The sequence below is a fragment of the Trachurus japonicus genome, chromosome 24 (assembly GCF_045865225.1).
Source record: "Trachurus japonicus isolate A0001 chromosome 24, Traja_1.0".
Lineage (NCBI taxonomy): Eukaryota > Metazoa > Chordata > Actinopteri > Carangiformes > Carangidae > Trachurus > Trachurus japonicus.
This window is the reverse complement of record NC_140930.1, coordinates 18,264,907-18,285,410: the sequence shown is the minus strand read 5'-3', so window position 1 is coordinate 18,285,410 and position 20,504 is coordinate 18,264,907. Positions and strand designations below refer to the sequence as shown.

Below are 20,504 nucleotides of genomic sequence, written 5' to 3'. Positions count from 1 at the left end.
AGCAAGAACACGTTATGCAAGGCTTTGTTTGAGTTGGACTCACCATAGTTTTGGGTGGAGTTTGGCTGATGTGTGGACCGATACTGAGTTGATATGAGGTGATGGTGGCTAATCACATACAGTAGGTTGTCACTGGCCCACATATTGGAAGATATGTGAATGTTTTGACCTGCATTTCTTAGATCTTTGGTAAACTTGTTTTCAAGCATATGTTGTAGGCTTGCTGTTTTCTTAATAGGTTATTGTCCAACTCATTTTAGTCACAAGTTTAATAACTGATTTAAGTGTCTTAGTGCCCCTGAGAAATATATCGGGGTGGTATTTCTAAAATTTCTGTAGCAGTATGTGCTGCAAATAGTTCAGTAGCCAACCAAATTCCTTACCAGTAACTCAGCATAAGATTTTCATTACCAACTTTGCACACGTGTAATTTTTCAAACTGTGTGGCGCCCTCTGTTGGCGAAGGAAATAACTTGCAGTTATACTGAATGAAAATAGTAAAAGTATTCACTGTTGAAATTAAATGAATAGAACTAATTATTTTAATGATTTCATACTCATGGACCAGGACACAGAAATAATATTTTTTACGTGTACATTAACAATAGCAACAACCCGCGCGGTGAGACATTTTCTACAGGCATTTTACAGGAAGCCTACTCACGTTTCGTCAAGCTGGTTAAGGACCCCAGGATGTCCATGCTTGCTGAGCGTATGTAGTTTTCCTCTACAGTTTTTATGGATATTTCGCTTTTCTTTTGATGTAACTCTATGTATTTATGTGATTTATGTTCGTAAAAACCGCCGCTAACTATTGTCAAGAAAATTTCTTTCGAAAATAATCGTTATGTTGTATTTGAACAAGTGTCCCGGTAGCTAGCATTAGTATTAGCATTAGCTAAAGCACTCTGGGTAAACACGTGTTTTCCCCTTTAACTCTGCATCTTTTCTATAGGAACGCGTCATTAGTTAACTTTATCAAATATTTTGTCCTAAATAGTCAAATATATTTTAATTGCAGTGCTTTTTAAATAAACTTTGCACATTCGTCGTCTCGGTTCATGACCTGGACTTTGCTTTTGGTCTCGCGCTGTGAACGATGACAGCTGTCAGTCATTAGCCTATGTTTACAGACATAACAGACCACGAGACAGCATAGTATATGTTTGTGAAATAACTGAGACGCAGGACAGTATCACGATGTGAGACTGACAGCGATATGCTCAATGTTTAATCTGTCTCTGTTTATTGTAGTTGTGGAGTAAACTGACTATTACAGTCCATATTTCTCAGCTATGTGTTGATTCTTGATAAACAACAGTTTAAACTGTGATTGCACATGGATCAGTTGGAGTCAGCTGGTCTTACCCTGACCCCCTCATGCAGTGTTGTGGTGATTGTCATGTAATGATACTGCTGCTCTCCTTGCAGCCCGGAGGAAACAGAAGTGGTCCGTTGACCCCAGGAACAGCGCCTGGAGCAACGATGACTCCAAATTCGGCCAGAAGATGCTGGAGCGAATGGGCTGGTCCAAGGGCAAGGTATGAGTAGAGACAGAGATCTCTCTTTTTTTAAACATGGGCAGTGAATGGCTAAGTTGCTGACTTAGTGTGTGTCTCATGACCTTATGTCTTTCCTCTCAAAAAGGGCCTGGGCAGGACCGAGCAAGGCTCCACTGACCATATCAAAGTAAAGGTCAAAAATGACAGTTATGGACTGGGAACCAACGCCAGCCACGAAGTGAGCTCTGCCAGCATTTAATGATTTAACAGTTATGATTCATTTTGTAGGAACAATGTGTTTTTTTGAGTGTTGTATTGAGGAGATTTATTGAAACTGCTGAAACACCTATAAGCATTTAGTATTGCAGTCTCCCTTTTCAAATGATAACTATTTCAGTACACATGTGAATTACATTTTTGCTGCACAAATACTAGGATTGATCCATTTGATACCTGATTTTAATGCACCATAGCAACATCACACTAGTCTTACAGCAATGTGATATGAAATACTGTGTAAGTAGATAAAACTAAAGTTAAAATCTCCCCAACCAAACTCACGTAAACCAGTGTGTGAATTAGTAACGGCATATCATAAAACAAGGTGGTGTACATCCAGCTGTCACTACCTCTCTAATTATTCCAACATTAAAACAAGATCTTTATCATCACCCGCTTGTTTTGCGCCCAAACTGGTAACTCGTGTTTAAACCACAAACTGAGCCTTTTTGTATGAGCCTTTTAAGTTGGTTACTTTTACACTATTCTCACTTTTTAAAGTAAAAGCACTAAACAGATTTGTTATTGTTGAACATAATAACAGGTGAAATCTGCTGTGTTTGCAGGACAAGTGGATTGCCCACCAGGATGATTTCAATGAGCTGCTTGCTCAGCTGAACAATTGCCATGGTCAAAACAACAACAGCAACGGTGTGTACACAAGGTTTGATCTGTGCAGCGTATGAACTTGATGAACTTGTATAATGTGGTGTCAGCTCTATGGGTTAATCACATTTCAGGCATTAAGTAACTCTACTTGCTTTTGTTTACTTATTTTCCCACTGCATTAGTAGTTTTTATATTGTTTTCATGTTAAAAAAAAGTTGGAAAAGTAGTGTCCACAACTTTAGCCTAATGAAACCTAAAAAAGCTGGGACCACTTTGTAAAAATATACACTGCTCTTTGTCCAAAAGATAATGTACTCTGATATGTGTTTGTGATTAAATGGTTATATATTTTATTTTGTAGATAGTGATAATGAAATGCACTGAGCAATATATTACTCAGTCTGGCACTGGTAGTTATCACCATTTAGAGTTTAGAGTTACTTAAGCTGTGTTTTTATGATGTATATTTACTAATTTTTTGATCTGGTATCTGTGCCAGCAGCCTCGAGATGCAGTGCCACATGACAAGAACAAAGTCAGGCCATATGCAGCCTTTCTGGTTGGTTGGTCCATGCGTTGACCAATAGGGGGTGCCATAGTGCAACATTTAGTAAAGTCTGAATCTAGTCACTGTCGCATAATGAACATAATTGTTGTCACCATGCTAGAAGACAAAGCACATCGATGAGTGATTTATGGGAGCTGGCAGAGGTTCGGTGAAATTATACTGAACATTTTGAATTTGTAACTACATTTGACTGTGATTAATTTTTCTTTATAATCTGCAGAACCTCCACCAGATGAGCAGAAAGGCTTCAGCTTGGAAGAGAAATCCAAGACCTCCAAAAAGAGGGTCCATTACATGAAGTTTACTAAAGGTGAGTTTGCCATTCAACAACTGATGTAAAACAGATCAGAGGAAAAATGTGGGAAGATGCACACAGTGATTTACATCTCTCTAATCACTCATTACATCGGGTACTTGTAAAACATCTTCTGTGGTGTCCTGCAACAAACCCAAACAGACTGGACCCAGTGTTAGTTTTTAGGGAAAACTCCACCACCACTAACTCATTGGTGCCTCTGCTTTTCCAGTTTTCTTCCATGGTATATAAACCTATGTGTCACCTGCATGTATGCACACAGACAGCCTCCTTTCCCCCTCGTTGAGCCTTTTGCACTTGGCTCAGACCGCAGACGCTGATCAGGGTTCTGTCAGCCTGTGCTGGGTCACTTGGCCCGGGTCAGTGCTAGGGGAGGTTATTAATAACCCTTTCCTTCTACTTTCATTACTCCTTTACACGTCAGGAAGTCAAGATTTGCCGGTCAAGGCCAAGTACACTGATAGGCATGAGGAGGAGTTTGGTGTTCAGGACCACTGGAGACCAAAATGAATAACCACTAGCCCATATTTTACTGCTGACTGGCTAAATTGAATGTGCAGCATAGTTGAGTAATAATGTGAACAATTTTGTGGGAAAATGATCAATGATCAAAGTCAAAATTAGCTTTGCATTGCATTTAGATTTGCATGTTTTTAAGCTTCAATAGCTGTTATGTTTTAGTATTTTGTTTTAATTAGTCATTTTACAAGTCATCATCAAATATGCACACATGTAAAAGTGATAAATCTGTAACGTTGTGTTACTTGGTTCACATCTCCCTCATCAAGTCAGCATACATGGGAAAACAAAATATCTTAACTTTTGCCTCACCTGGAAGAGGCTTTTATATTTTACGTCATTCAATAGCTACTTCCTGTTTCCTGTTTGGGGCATCTGGCATGTCCATTTACCGGCCCCCCAAAAACAACAGCTCCCAGGGGCTGCGCGTCCCATTAGATGACCCCTCCTGATAAAGCGTGGCCTTAGTCTCTCCCCCAAGACCCTCTCCCTGTTTTTGTGATCTTAATTTGGCAGGAGCCAGAAAAAGCATGTCCCTGACAGAAGGGATGCACCAAAGCACACTGAGGACACGAAGCACAGATATTATTGGGAGTGATGGTGACTTTTGGTTTTCCTCACTTTGCACAACAAGACCTTTCTGCCCCTGCTCTTAACACATCCTTCACATGAACAACAAATGATGTAGCAGTTTTTCTCAAGTTGGAAGTTTTGTGACTCACACAGACACACTTTTGCCTCAGTTTGTGTCCCCATTCTGTGAGTCTTCATCCGTTTGAGCCAGGTAAAATGTGATATAAAGAGACGACATAAAAAAGCAGCAATGTTGCCACTCATGACCTTTCATCACATTTGCATAGGAAATTTGGATTTCTGGGTGTTTGGAGAATGTTTTCCCAACTAAATCCACAGTTTTCCCTCCATGGGGACATTTTTTTTATCTCTGCATTATGAAAATGTAAGGTCAGGTTACGGTATCATTTTGATTTTGAGCTGAAACCGTCTTATTGAAATTATAACAACTAATACTAATATAGTAAATGGCCTCACTGACCCCGAGAGTGAGGACCTCAAACAATGGCCCGCACAAGACGGACACATTTATGTCTTGTTTCCCCTCTGAACGTCTCTGTTGACTGTGAACTTGGGCTTTTTATTGACCTCGCATTAGGATGCACTTGTACCCCAACCTGTTGTCAACTAATAACGTCTGATCCCTCAAGGCTTTAGCTTTAATCCATTTGTGGAGATCCTGTCCATTATCAACACCAACTGTTTTGTAAATGTCAGTGGAGGTGGAAGAGCAGGTAGCACCTCGCACATTTTCTCCCGCTCGTCCATCATTTTTTATTTTCTCCAACTGTCAGAAAGCAGAGAGGGGAAGCAGATTAAAATGGAAATGCTGGTGGGAATGTTTTCACTGAAATTCAGTCTGGACACTATACCTGTCAATGCAGCTGTGTTTGGCAACACAACACCACTTTAACCTTTCTCTGCTCAAAGAGGCCTGCAACAGTTGCCATAGAGCGGAGGAGACGCTAGCGCTTCTTGTTTGTCTATAAACGTGTCATACCTAAATTGGAAACCTGAGAGTTCAGTTCTCGACCTGCCCTGTGTGCCCTGACAGACTTGAAGTTTCAGTGCACTTTGACTGTGAAACTGTAGTTTCAATGTTGGAAATATTTTCTGACCCGACGGGCACAGGAAGTCCTATTTTATTCATTTATCCTTTTTTAAAATAAAAAATGGTCTCCTTCTGTTGACTTTGCCTCCACTGTGTCCAGTTTGTGGTGCGGATCAACATGGGCAACCAAAGAGTTACCTGGCAACATGTAACCTGCCACGCCTGTTTGCATGCTTCCACTGGCTGCTCCGATGCTGGCTCTGCTCCCTGTGAAGCTGTTGCCAAGTTAAGGCTTTGTAATAGATTTAGTGTTGCTAAGCTGGTTACATGAGAGATTGAAAAAGTCAGGTACTACTCTCATAGTTCAGGATGTGCAGAGGTTCTCCATGGGCAAGCAAAGGTCAACCATTGAATCTGCTGTTAAATAGCTGGATTCATACCCTTAAAGATAAAAAGTCATTAAGAAATGCTCAGTCTTTAACCAAATTACTAACCTTGGTGATTTCTTACTCAAATATTAGCCCTCTGTGGCAATGATTTACTTATTGATTGATTGCCCTTGATATTAAACCTTGCAAAAACCAGCTGCAGCAACATCAGAGAGCTCCACCAAACATCTTAGTTTCCCCTCTCAGTGCATACCTCCTCCTCACTCTCTCCTGCCTCTCTCTTTTTTTTTTTATTGATATCCTGTTCACGCTGGCTCCCTCACTGCCACCACTGAGGATTGATGGCCTTTGTTTGTGGGGAAAGGCACCAAATTCTCTGCTGCTGAGGTCCGGGGGCCCACAGCATAAACTAGTAACCCAGTTTTAATTGCTGCCTCCATCTATCACCTGTCAGGGCAGCGAGGGTGGCTGATGCAGAATTTAACTACAGCTCTCCAATTCGCTGCTCCGTGCGGTCGGCGTCACCACAACCTTTGGGCTTTTAGCGAAACAGATTTTAACATTACATGCATTCAGCTAATAATTGTGTTGTGTTCATTCCCTGGAGATATAAGAGCGTTTTATCATGTTATCGCTCCAGTTGTGTGTTTTAACACAGGAGACATTGATGTGATCGGATAACTTGAGTGTTTGCCAGGTAGAGATTTATAATTGTAGGGCCGGCCTGACTAGTTTTTCTTCATTTCACCGGTGACCGTGGAAACGGGCATGTATTCAATAACACTTGAGCTGCGTTCATGTCATCACCCTCCTGTGTAATGGCATCCACTCACCTTTTTAAATGTTTAAGGGACATGCAGAGTTAAGTTTCTTTTTATCAGAACATTGTTATTTGCACTTTCACCTGAAAGCCAGAGAATTTTGACAGGTATTTCCTCGTCCAAACAGCCGAGAGGTCGGATTGGGCATAACTTTTACATTTGACCTCAGTCTGCTGGTTAAGAAACACCATCGGCCCCCTCCACCTCCCCTCACCCCCCTCCTCATTTATTTTAGTTTTCCACATTCTTTCTTGGTTTTACTTCTTAGACCTGCATGTGCAGTGGCTTTCAAAGCCAAGAGCAGGGGAGATAAAGGTTTAAAAGCAATAAATAACCAAATGTTATCAGAGCCTCGCTGAAGGAAGAGGATGCAGCTGTACGAACAGGACCCGGGCCTGAGACAGACAACTGTGTGCTCCAGGAGTCTTTGAGGCCCGGCTTGAAAATGGGAATCCGGAGGCGTGGCGTGGCAGGCCTTGTCGTCGGTTTATTTTTCTTTGCTGTTTTATCCCTGGAGCAAGAAGCAAGCCACGCAAACCTATTTCTTTACATAGAGGACCCCCCCTCCCACCCCACACACACAGACACTCACCCAAACATACACATTAATGCACTCATGCTTTCATCTGCAACTATCAAGTTGTTTGGATGGGTTTAATTTTATATTGTTGAAATTAGCCATGCTTCTAGTCGCTAGACCAAGAAATGTTTGTATAAACAAAATAAAGCATAAGGTGTTGTTCTTTTCTGTCTTGTAGGAAAGGACCTGTCCTCCCGTAGTGAAACGGACCTTAATTGTATCTTTGGGAAGAGAACAAGAGCTCCTAAAGATCAGGTAAGGGGCATCAACGTTTCCTATATTGCCTTAAAGTCATTTAAGTTGCAACAAAGGTTTTTTCCCCCCATCATTTCAACAGAGAATATTCCTAAGGCAAGATGAAAGTTGCTCCTGTAGTGAAGCAGTAGTTGTGTAAACTCTGAGGGAAGGCCCCTGACTCAAGTTAAAATCAAGTACGCATCGGGGGGAGGAGGAGATGGGAGACCTCTGGCCAGGTGGCTTGAGCTGATCTGCCTCTGTCTTGGTAATTAAGGATGACCACTGGTGCTGATGCCTCTATCAGCGGCTGCAGCATCATGTGATCTTCTGCCTCCACAGGGCCCAGCTCCTGAGCAGCCCGTGGCCTTAGATTAGCCGTGTCACAGCATGCAGCTTTTACGCTGCCAACAGGCCACTGATGGCGGCAACAGCACCTAAATCCAGTTAAAGGATTTGCACTCTTGCCCCCTACTTCTCTCCTTCACACTCTCCCTCCCCTCCCCTCCGCTTCTGTCTTGGAGCGCTCACATCGGGTAGTTAAGTGTGCCAGCGGGCATTATTAAAGGCAAATCAAAATTGCGGTGAGCTGTGCAGAAATCTGAAATGATGACGCTTGCAAAAAAAGAGAAAAAGTTGTCTCTTTGCTCTTGGCATTGGCGGTTGATCACTTCAAATGTCACTTTGCCATTTGGCGTTCTGCTGGCCCTAACGCCTTTTTAAATGTAGCTTTCAGGCTCAGGCAGGTGCAAGTTGAATCCAAGCCCAGTAAGTTCCTTTTGGCTTAGTAATCAGAAACAAAACCTCTTTTGATCTCTTCTTTAAAAAACAGTGCTTGAATTGTTGTTGTCAGAGATGAAATGCAGAAATAAATGGGGCTTACAACTGTGTCACACAACATATCTACACCAAGGTGAAAGATGGTAAGACATTTTTAAATTTTAGTGAGATTTCCGATGCTGCTTCAGCGTTATGATCAACTAAAGCAGATTTCTGACTTTGCATTCACTTAAACTGTAGCAATTTCAATTGTAAAGACATGAGACATGGTGCAATAACTCAAAACTGCTATTTTTTCAACAGATTTATGAGTCCTCATTTACGTTTGCCGTCATAAGTTCTGCTGACCCCATACAGAGCCACAAGGACAATGATAAATGTAGCTTTTGGACTGAGAGACACAGAGAAGCCTCTTGCTGGCTTTCTCTGTTTATCTCAAGCATTTGGCTTGAAGAAATTGGCATCTTGAAATCCATAAATTGTAGAAGGAAAAACCCCTTGTCTATTCCCCTGCAGGTGCTGAGCCATAACATCACAATGGCCGCTGCTCCCCAGCTGATTAACATTGGAAATGCAGGCAATATACACCATCATTTTCTCCCTAATCGTTTGGTTATGGGTTGTTATTTTTCCGCCAGGAGGGACACCATTGACCATATCGAAAAGACCGAACACAATTACAATGGCTTCCCATGAGGCCTTGTGTTAAAGCCCAGCAACATCTGAGGTTGCCGGGAAGAGGTAAAGAGGGTGATGGCCCAATCAAGCTTTAGGCATTGTGCATCGAGTGTCCTGTGAGTGTGTGCGAGTGACACCGCCAGTGACCCCTCTGTTCACACTGATCTGTGCTTACAGTTCTCCGCCACCACTGTCCCAGCACAAAATGTGATCTACAGTGTGCCCACATGCAATAATCTCCATAGCCCACACCGCCGTGTCCCTGCACGGTGATTGTATAAACAGTGTGCAGCTCAGGTTCGGCGCTGGAGTTGAATTTGTAGTTTGTTCAAGCCGCCGCCGGTCGCATTATCGCACATCTGCATCCTGACGAGGTGAGGCCAGGAGGACCCTCACCCAAAATCTGGATCGGCTTCTCCAGGACTGCCCACTTTCCCCCTCATGAATCTTCCAGCACTTCACCCACCACCCACTGCTGTTTCTCCAATCCCTCCACCCCCCCCACCCCCTCTCCCCACTGCTGGGGTTTTCCTTCCTCTGCAGTGATGTGCTTCCTGCTCGCCTCTTATCGCTGCTCACAACACTCCCCGAAATGCACACACACACACACGCACACATGCGCGCGGAGCAGTCCCACATGCCTCTGTTCATCAAAGGCAACATTGGATGTGCTGAAAAAGAACATATGAGCAGATGGGACAGATTATCAACCCCTCGGTGTTAATTGGTTATATTTAGACGGCTACCAGTCTCATCGTGTTTATTCATGTTGCCCCTGAACTACTGCCCTTAAAGTAGTTACAATAAATAATGTTACGCCCTGACCAGATCACTAGAAAACGGATAAATTACTCTTTTTTTTCTCTCTCCACCCATTCGTGCAGCCACATGAAAATGTATGCTTAAGACCATTATTTACACTCCCTGACCGGTGAGGGTTATCAGGTTGTGGTGGAGCACCTGTCCATCTGTACGACTCTCTGTTATCCATCACACATCCCACGCCTGCGAGCCGTCCCCCCCTCCCCGCCTCTTCTCCTGCCTCCTCTTGTTCCCCTCAACACAATTACTCACCTCATGACAAACGACAGGCTCTCTCTGCCGAGATATCAAAAAGCCCCGGCCACTTTCTAAATGAAGGCACTTTGGCAGCCCCGTGCTCCCCGTGCTTATCGGCGGGCGAGCAGTGCCCCTGGCCGTCCTGCGTCCCCCCCGCCCCTCCCCGCTCCTCCCCCCTCCTCCTCCTTCTCCACCACCCCCGGCTCTCCGTGCCCTCCTCAGGGGGTTTAGTTAGGGGAGCCACATGGAGGGCCAGCCCAGCTTGATTTATCTCCCTTGCCCCTCTGCCCGGCCACTCAGGCAGGCCGAAAGAGCCGACGAGGCTCCAACGGGCCTCAGCTCGAAAGCCCGGCATTAGCTGAAATAAACCATTCTGCCGCCCAGTGAAAAATGTCCTCTGATTGGCTAATTAATCAGTCAAAGGGGAGCGACGCGGCTTGTGACTTGAGGGACCCAAGCGGGCGACCGCAGAGGGCCTGCTGATAAATAGACTCCCCGCCGATTCATACATCAACAAAAGTTAGTCATTTTTTAAAGCCGCCAGCTCAGATGAAAGGTGGAAACAAGCCATAGCTTTATGTTTCCACCTACATTTTCTTCCACGTTCCTTTTTTGTGAATTAAGACGCTTGAGTTTTTTTTCCTTTGTCTTAAGCCACATTTTCAAAACAATATCTAGTTTATGATATTTTGAATATTGAATGTAATGAAAATTAAATTGGAATTGAATCTGTTTGAATTGGAGACTGATTCAACCACTGCATCATCAGTGAATATAACTTTTATCTCTGTAGAGAATTAAGTTTTGTGGTGAACTCTGACAGCTATTTGACAATTAGAAACATTGAAATGATTAGTGTGTTGATCATTTCATTAGCTTGGCACTCCCTAAACATGTCAGGAAAGAAAAATGGTTGAGTATAATTCGGTACAAGCCCTGTTTTGACGGCTGAACCCTCCAGTCAGACGGTTGGTATGGCGCACCCTGCTCCCGGGTCAGCGTGACCCCTGCGGCCTCTCCCACTCCCACTCCCGCTCAGGCACAAAGAGCCCAGGATCAGGGGCCTCATCGGGTGGCACCTGTTGCACGTTCTTCCTGCCCACGCGTCGTCCACATGAAGGATCGCACGTCTGCAGGGGCTCCCCCGGTACCACCATCTTAAGGAATATGAAGCCAGGGCGATGCAGGGTCGGGGAGGGGGGGGGCTCAGCGTTTGGCAGATGCGTCGGTGAGGCGTCTTCTGTGCTTTGCTGACAGCGCAGAAGCAAAATGTGTTTTCAGGTCAGAAATCATGTGCAAGGTTGTTACTGTGGCCTGTGAACAGTGACATGAGTTGGTGTTCTACTTTTCATCTTGTTAAAGTTATCCAGATGGTTATTGGTTATTGACAAGGCACAAATACAATGTAGTCAACATTGTCGTAGCTTCAATAAACACAAGACTCAGACATGTTTATTCCAGCTTGATTCACAGAAGTAACAGAATCAACCATTAGTCTAGTTTAGGTCATTTTAAAGCTGTTGTTTTTCCATATTTCTGTTTTTAGGATGGAAGCTGATATTGTTGCCGTTAGAAGCTATCACAAAATATATTGAAGCATTTATTTCAGCAGATTTGTTGTATTTGACTTCTTCAGTGTTTGTCTAAACCAACAGGATCACGCTTCACTTAGTGCAGAGGCCCACTGCTCTGTATAATTGACAGTATAAATAGAAATGCGGCACCAAAGCAGAGATTTTCTTTTTTTGGCTCAGTTTTCCGTTACCTTGCAGGGTGGATCTGTTGAAAGGGGACGCCGGTGTAAACGTGCGCTGTCTCAGTGTGTTTGGCGCAGTTTGAATGGGCCAGTGCACTCACGCAGTGACTTTGGCTTATTGTGAAGCTGAGGAGCTCTAATTCATTCTCAGATAACATCTAATTGCCTCAAGCAAGAGCTCTCCCTTTCTTGAGCAGGTTTGTTGACAGGCCCTTTCGCTTCTACCGCTGAAAATATCAAGACCCGCCAAACGCCCCCCCCTCCCCACCTCCTCCTCCTTTCTGCAAAGACACACACACTCACACACACCACGCATTTACCACCTACCTCCCTGGCAGTTGTGTGGACTGCTCCCTCCTGGCCATGCCAGCTCGCTGACACTTACAGATTAGCACAGGACAAAAAAAAAGAAAGAAAAAGAGGGCGTCCGTCTCTTAGTTACGGGCCTAAGCTGGAATACATGGGGCCAGGGTAATTACCGCCTGGTGAAGCTAACCGCCCAAAGATTTTCCAGCCCTCTCGGCTGTTTACAGCCACCGACTACCGTTTAATCACTGACTCTTTAATCTAATAAATCACAGCTGGGGAAAATAATCACTGTATCTTCCCTCTGTGCGGTTGGGGCGGGGGGACCCCTCTGCTCTTGAGGAGGGCTTTGTCGGCGAGCGTTTGCAGTGTTGAACAAGCACAGGGTAGTCACGCTGCATGCATAATGTTGTCTTCATTTGTTGCTTATGATAAACGTTCTCGCACTGGGCACAAAGTGCAATTTTTCAAAAGCCATTTTTTTGGTGTTTTGTCTTAACTACGCAGAGAAAGTATGCCTTTAGCAAACGTATTGCTTTGTGGAGGCTTCCATGTGTGGCATTTAATGTACGCAGGGAAGATCATTTTATAGTTCTTAACTTTGTTTCCACGTGTTAACATCAGTCCAGCAGAAACGAGAGATAATTATTTGGATGAGTTTGAAGGCAGTGGTGTTACTTCAAAAATATTGATGTCAACTGAAGAGTTTGCTTATTTACCAGGGAATAAGGTATCCACCTGTTTTTCTGTCCGCCCACATCAGGCTCATGAAGGATGGGCTGCTGGACCTGCGCGCTCATCAGGGAGAGACAGCTGGCTAATCAGGGCCTGATCCATAGACCTTGAGTATCGCCAAATTTATTATTGTGGCAGGACAATGAGGGCACACTCATGCAATTACAGACCCAACCAATATTGGCTAGAATTTATTGAAGAAAAAAAAAAGCAAGTAATGCAAACAGGCAGTTTTTAAGAAAATAAATGAGCAACTGCAGCTTTGTCAAATGCTAATTAACATGTGAGCCAGAAGGTGGTTTTTTACCTCTAAAAGCTGATTAGTTTTATACAACTGTTCATATTTACCTATTTGATAACTTCATAAATCTAAAACAAGTAAACTTTGTGACCTTGTGTTTGCATCTTCATTAAAAATGGCAATTTAACCAATCAGATCTACTGCATGTCTGTAGGGTTGTGCATTAAAAACCTTCCAGTACTGCAGAGAGTTAGGTGTCTTTGTTCACTCTAAATTTTTGTAAGCAACCGCATTCACTGGTTTTATCGTTGCATCAGCAGTATTGGACTGGCAACGCTCCAGTGTATAGCTATGAATTTTTACAACTCACCTGTGTTCATAACAAATAGATTGTACGCTTGTTGTGTGATTTGAGTGTGATTATCAATTACTAAAGTTGTATTGTGTAAGAGTTGCAGCCGACCATTGTGTATCATCTCTCACAATCAGATCAGTATGTAATCTGTTCGGTCTGTACTGTCAGGCGTCAAGTGTTTGAATAATTTCATTTTAAACAGAAAAGAACTGATCAGCAAATGTTTGATGTTGAGCCCACTTTTAACTTTAATAATAGGTAAAATGAAAATAATAGGGCTGGCCTGTGCTGATCCACAGAATCGGTATAAGAACTTACAAGCATTTACAGAAACACCAGGTGAATTCCCATCTGGATCAATATATCAAAATTCTTAATTACTACAATACGCAGGATATTGCAAGAATGTTTAAAATTGCAATAACATCGTGTTCCTGTTGAGGTATCATGGGGCCTCTGGTGATTTCCACCCCTAGTTTTTGACAGTTTGACAGTGATTTAATGGAACCTGACTAGAGAATTAAATGGATGGAAACTCACCTATTTGAAAAAATTAAAGTATAGTTGGGTTGAACTAGGCTTGGTCTTGGACTGATCATATGTTACAAAGACTTCATTCAGACATTCACTACAAGTACTGATTATGGAGTTTCAGTCTCACTTTATAAATGGCTAGACATGACACAGCCGTTTTTATTGCTCTATGAAGGTTTTAGATTCAGTCGGTTATCCATCGAATACATTTTTCTACTTATCTTTTGTGTCCAAAAAGTTTCACATGCACTTTAATGAACCGTCTCCTCCATCCTTCTGCTGGCTTGATAGACTCTGCTACTGAATATGTTGGCCTCAGTATCTTGGCACTTTGGCACATGTCTTAGCGTTGGCTTTCCATTGGCTACATTAGCAGGGAGAGATGGAACTGGAGTGTCTTGAAGGAGGCGGCCTGTTGAATGTCTTCCCACCCTCTCCTTTTCTCTGGGACCCTCTACGGGCCCTCCCTGTGTTCCCTGCCCAGCCCCAGCCCCCGCCAGGGGGGAGCGCGGAGCAGGAAGGGCCCGATAGCCAGCCAGACCGCTCCTCTGCCGAAGGAGCCTTATCTCAGACCTGCACACAGCGCACTGAGCGCATCCTTTTCCTGGGGTTCTGGGTCTGGGAAGAGGAGGAGGAGGAGGAGGAGTAGACACGACTGGATATAGGTGTGTTCTCCAACCCTCCAGTCGTCAGCCTCACTGTGTTGTAGCCCGAGACTCCAGTTTTTGTTAGTCATTCTGTCCATATTAGCAATTAAACAGATTTTATGAAATTGTTTTATATATTTTTAGATGTGGGTAGTAGACCTACATCTACATCTCAAAACCTATATGACTATATAGCATTACACCGTAATCTCATAAGAAAATGTAGTGTAGTTTTTCACTATTTTTTAGCAAAAAAAGGAGAGAAAAAAATATTCAACCTGATGTTGCCTTGTGTTGCAAACTCTAGATATTGCTGTGAATCTATTGACATTGTGGAGTCACTTTACTCACAGTTCACCTCCTAATCACTTTGAACTGATCTTTTAGCATCATTCCTAACTGTGAGGCAGCTGGAGGATCCATCCTGCACAGTATTTATTAGTTTGTAGTTAAACCACAGTTGTTAGCACCCTTTTTGCTAGCAATTTCACCAATGCAATGTCACCACTACACAACAATGGCAACCGTAAAAAGAGGATAGTGTCAATGCTGCTATAACATCAGTAAATCAAAACAGAGTATTTCTTCACTGACAGAAAGGCAAAGATCTGCAGTAATGTCTTTGGCTCTGTTGGTAGGAAAGAAATGAATGCAACATCTGATTGTTTGTTTGAAGTTGGTCTGTGATAGATGTTGATGGACAGATGGCTTATCCAATCATCTGCCAGGTATCTTTTCAAAGCATCTCCCTAGATATTTCTGTGTCTAAAAACATCTGGCCTATTTTTTCAGTAACTGTTTAGGTATGCAAACAAGTTTGTTTTGATATGGCCCACAGTCTTTGCAAGAGAGGAAATGCTTTCTTGTATACAAAGGTCTAGAAATAACCCTAGGTGATATAATTTATTGATTTATTTATTGATCCTGCAGAACTTAAGTGTTTGATATTGTGAGGCTTAGGATGGGAATTGCATATCAACTTGTGCCTGCTGCCTACAACACGCAATAGCTCCCACAGTCTTTGAGCTCCTACAGTAGTGGATGGTGAGTGATAAGAGGCCAGAGAAAATAACACACACCTGGAAATAGGGAAACACGATCTTAAGCATCGCTGCCAAGTTGTTTCTTAGCGACACGTTGCCCTCAGCTTTCGCCAACAAAAATCTCCAGCGTTGCCAGCAAAACCAACTGGATCTGTAACGTTAGGTTCATACTGTACGTGTGTGTCCAGCCGGCGCTCAGCACAGCACTTTCCCCCTCCGTCAGATCAGAGTCTAATGGAGATCCCCAGGCAGTGAGGAAGAACCACAGACCAAGTTGCAGCCACTTGTCCCCTGATGAAGATGTTCCTCTCTCAGTCAGTCTCTCCTCCGTCCCCCCTCCACCTCGCTCATTCACCCTCTCCTCTCTCTTGAGAGTAATTTCACAGGTAGCTCTAAAGTGGCCCCCAGCCATCTTCCCCAAATCCCAGTTACATGTTGTTTGGCGCTGTCAGCTCTAAGCCCCATCTCTACTTTCCCAAGTAGAGAGGATGCCATTGTGCAGTAACAGGGAGTATGGATTTTCTCTGAAAAGTTGGAAAGTTTTGTCTAATGGCACCTCACCTGAAGGGCCTAACCCCCCCACCCCTTGTTAGAAGTTGGGGTTCTTTCCCGTCGAGGTCTGAGGTGGCAGAAAACTTCTCTCAGTCAGTTTTAAGTAACACCTGCCATATCTCATTTAGCCTCAATCATGTCGGTCCGAGGCTTCTCAACCTGTTTAGATGGAATCATATTATGTAATACTCGGTCGGATCAGTTTGAAGTCTTTCATGTTATTTTTCTTGCATAATTTAAAGCCTGAGGAGAGAATTTATGCTTGGGGTATATTCGCAGAGCAATCATTTTTGCTGTATTAATCAATATATTAGCCCACAAAAACAATGGTAGGTTCCTTTATGGAAATATATTGACTTCTAGTGGGTTAAGACAAATAGCTTGCAGGGTTTCACACAAGTCCCGAGAGGCTGCTTTAAAAGAAACAACACTTTTGATAATCCTTAATTTCCGAAGAAACCAAATCATAAGCCGATATCCGATGTAGTGTGGAGAAAGCCCAGCGCATGTGTCGGTATTTCACTTTATTAGTTCCCACAAGACCTGTTTGCATGTGTGTCCACATTGTTTCACCCAACCATCAGTTAGCTTGTCCATCTCAATCAGCGTTGAGGGTTAAAATAGTGTAATCTGCATGTAAGAGTTTAAAGGCCACACCAAGAGGCGACTTGACAGGACAATATTTTTCAATTTATCTCTGATCTGTAGGGTTTTGAAAAATGCCGTCCACTCGGCCATCTCTGAGGTAATACACAGCGGCAGCATTGTTTAGTGCGATCCTCAGGAGAAGCTTCTGTATTCTTCTGGACGAATCATTATGCATTGAGTAGGCCATTAGGAAAATGAAGACAAATGGGTCGCAGGGGTGAGGTGACAAATTGTTCATGCTGTAGTAGAGTAGAGTACTGGACCCGGACCGTGTTGTGCTTCACAGTTGTAAAGTTGGCACTGTTTAACGTGGAGCCTAAAGGTTGGAGAGACTGACTCGTATCTCCAGACTATCGTGTGTATCTCGTATCTCCTTAATTTGATCCCTAATTTTAAGCTTTAATGATTTGTGAGCCATTTTCATTTCAACAGTCAGTGACAGTGATCTTACTGTGTTTGTTGTAGCTGACAGCTGCATGAATTCATCTATAACAATCATCTCAACAATTCATCTTTAACAACTTTTCATGATCATGTCATGTTGCAAGGGGAAAGGTATCATGATGGCGTATGTTCAGCATCAAAACTGAGAGGAATAAAATTACAAGTAGATTCTCAATAGCATCTTCTGAAGGGTGAAGAAACTAGGGCTGCCCCCAAATAGTCGACCAAAAAGTCATTAGTCTAACAAAATTTCATTGGTCGATTAGTCCCAGGAAAAAACAAACAAACATTCGGAACCGTGTCTTGTCGAATAGTCGACTAATCGCCATAAATGACGACTATTGGTTGACCAAGAAAATCTTTGGTCTGGGGCAGCCCTAGAACAAACATGACAGTATGTAAATTAAAAATTAGACAAAAACAACTTCAAAAAAATCAACACCTCTGATGGAAAATAGGTGGTCACACCAAATTTACTGCACAATCTGTTGCTTACCATTTGTGTTTTCCTTCAAAGCTTTGAAGGATAAAGGTCTGACTTGTTGTCGTTCTTTCTAATTGAAGACTGTTATATGGAGCAACTTGCAATAAATCATTCAATAATTTGCTGATACTGTAAATATCAGGAAGTGAACTGGTGTCACTCTGGGAACTGAGAAGTGGCTCCTGCGTGCTGTCAGCACTTATGTTTTTGTCGGTCTGCCCTCATCAGACACAGATGTTGTTTCATTCGGGTGGGAAAAGTCAACTCTCAGCTGTAGCTCGCTTTATTATCAAATAGCTGTTTCGGTGTGGGACATGGGTGCAGGAGCTGACTGCACAAGGACACACAGCTGGATATGTGGAACTACGTAGTGTTGCAAGAAAAAGATGAGAAGTGTCAGGTGTGACAAGTCTGAGATGCTTATTTTAAGGTGACGCTTTTAACGCCTATTGTTGCATCAACATCCTTTTTCTCCTGGTTAATCTCTGCATGTTGACTGACAGTCACTTGAGCTTCTGAGCGAACCATTGTCTGCCGGTTATTTCTGTCTAGATGCTGCTTCAAAGACTAACCCCATATTGTCATTGGTGTGTTTTTGTTTTAGGAGAGCAACAGCAGCGATTCCCAGGGAGAGGCGGAGGAGAGTACGACTCCAGCTCCTTCCGATCTGGATCCAGAGGCCATCGCCAACACGGTGACCAGTACCCTCACTATGCAGGAGTACTTTGCACAGCGAATGGCTAAGCTGAAGAAAGCTCGGGGCCAGGCTCAGAGCGCTACGTCCCCAGAGGAGGCAGAGAGCACCTACGCATCGGGTCCATCTGGAGAAGCCAGTCCCGTCCACAGTAGCAACAACGACACAGAGGAGCCCAAGAAGAAAAAGAAGAAGAAGAAGAAGAAGAAGAATAAAGCTGAGGATGAGGTGGAGATGGTGGAAGACGACAGCAGTGCTCCCGCCGTAGTGGAAGATGTTGAGAACCAGGAGCAGGAACGTTCAAAGAAAAAGAAGAAAAAGAGGAAAATGGCTGAAAACGATAACGAGGGAGCGACAGATGAGAACAGCAGCGCCACCTCTGGTGTGGAGCAGAACTGTGAGGAGCAGCCTCCTTCCAAAAAGAAAAAGCTTAAAAAGCACAAAAAGGAAACAGAGGTGCTGAATGGACATGAGCCATCTGAGCAGCAAACGGTTGAATCGAAGGTTGCACAGAAAAAGAAGAAGAAAAAGAAACACCAAGAGGATGCGAGTATTGTAGAAGGAGCTGAGGAGGAGGAGGAGGAGGTGGTGGTGGAGAAGAAATCTAAAAAGGACAAGAAAAAGAAGAAACATCAAGAATAGGGTGTAGTTAGGATCTGTGCTGTTACGGGTTCGGAGGGTTGTACATACACAGAAATGCCTTTCCATGAGCCAATCAGCTGAACTGTCACGTAAAACCTTGTTTTCTGTCCACGATGAACACTTAGCTACAGCGAGGAGAGAGGAGCGTAATATTGGATCAAGCTTCCAAGTGAACTCCACTGTTTCTGCAGATGGTAAAATGCCTTGATAAAAAGATGAGTGCCACTCACACCCTGAGCAGTGCATATAAAGTAAAGAAATATCATCTAACACCTCATACAACCACATTGGTTTTTGTTGTGTCAACAAGCTTGTTAATTACTGAGTTTCTAAAGGTGCTGGTAGGAGGACTTTGATTCATTTAGCTAGAGACATGTTGGCTGCTTTCAGTCTTTATGCTATAAGCGAAGCTAACCACAGCACCTATTGGTTGTAGTCTCATATTTACTGCACAGACATGAGTGGTTATCACTTGTTATTTAACTCTATTCAATTCAAGAGACAAATATAGGCCCAGAGATGTTAAACTTCTGTCCAGAGTCTATGTCTTTCTGTGTGCCTGGCTCCACAATGCATAAACTGTATAACTCGCATATCAGAGGGTGACAAAATATTTTCTTATTAGATGATTAGGTGAACTTAGCTACATTGTAAGGCTATCATATTTAATGAATGAAATATAAAATGTCCTACTATAATTCAAATTAGTTGAAAATGTTCATCCTGTCTTTGTAACTATTGTGTCAAAATGTTGTTTTTCAATGCCATCTTTTTTTCTGTCTCCATCTGAGAAACATAAGCTTTACTTTTTTGTTCAAGCAATATTCCAATGGCTTTTTTTTTCCTAGCCTGAAATTATTTAAATTTTATTATCAAATCTCAGTGTCAAATGAATTACTCCATATTGTTTAAGTGATCTAGAGTCAGTTATGTAACACCAACAGAAGTATGGAGAAATGAGTCGTCTCTCTGATGTTGAATGAACAGATGTCATTAAATGGGGCTTCCCTTCTCTCTCTCTCCCTCTCACTCATCAGCTGTATGCACTAAAAAACTTTGGTGCTTCACCAGAAACAACCCAGTTTTTAAATAAATTGAAATTGTTGCAAATGTTTTATTTATTTATTTTTTTCTATTCAAGGGAAATACATATAGGTGGGTGTGGATAAAGAAAATATAATAGAGCTGTGAAGACACACTTGAGCTGAGCAGCTGTACAGATCTAAACTTATTGTATCCAAACACAGGCAGCTTTCACAGCACTCACCACTTCATGTTGCAAGTGTGTTGCATAAAGTTATTATGAAATACTCCCCCTGACTTGACAGGCCAACTCTTAACAAGCTGGTCTGGTTGAACGACGACTTGAGTGGCACAAGTCAAAGAAGGGCACGGAAAGTACAGCTGTTAAACGTGACACATTAAGAACAGTCACAGTTTTTCATGATTATTACTGTCAGCTAGC

At 43.0% G+C, this 20,504-nt stretch overlaps 1 protein-coding gene across 1 annotated transcript; it reads left to right on the top strand.

The window, feature by feature from the left end:
- Positions 1 to 615: 615 nt before the first annotated feature.
- pinx1 (PIN2 (TERF1) interacting telomerase inhibitor 1) lies at positions 616 to 19,295 on the top strand. The gene is made up of 7 exons (XM_085771286.1): positions 616 to 712; positions 1,432 to 1,541; positions 1,648 to 1,740; positions 2,348 to 2,432; positions 3,179 to 3,268; positions 7,386 to 7,462; positions 18,308 to 19,295. Exons 1-7 carry the CDS (start codon positions 694 to 696, stop codon positions 19,037 to 19,039), a joined length of 1,206 nt encoding a protein of 401 aa, XP_085627412.1. The 5' UTR covers positions 616 to 693; the 3' UTR covers positions 19,040 to 19,295.
- Positions 19,296 to 20,504: the final 1,209 nt, after the last annotated feature.

Excerpts from the sequence above, each read along its gene's own strand:
- pinx1 (XM_085771286.1), top strand. Across the intron at positions 1,542-1,647 it reads TGGGCTGGTCCAAGGGCAAG|GGCCTGGGCAGGACCGAGCA; the intron begins GTATGAGTAGAG and ends CCTCTCAAAAAG. Across the intron at positions 7,463-18,307 it reads CAAGAGCTCCTAAAGATCAG|GAGAGCAACAGCAGCGATTC; the intron begins GTAAGGGGCATC and ends TTTTTGTTTTAG.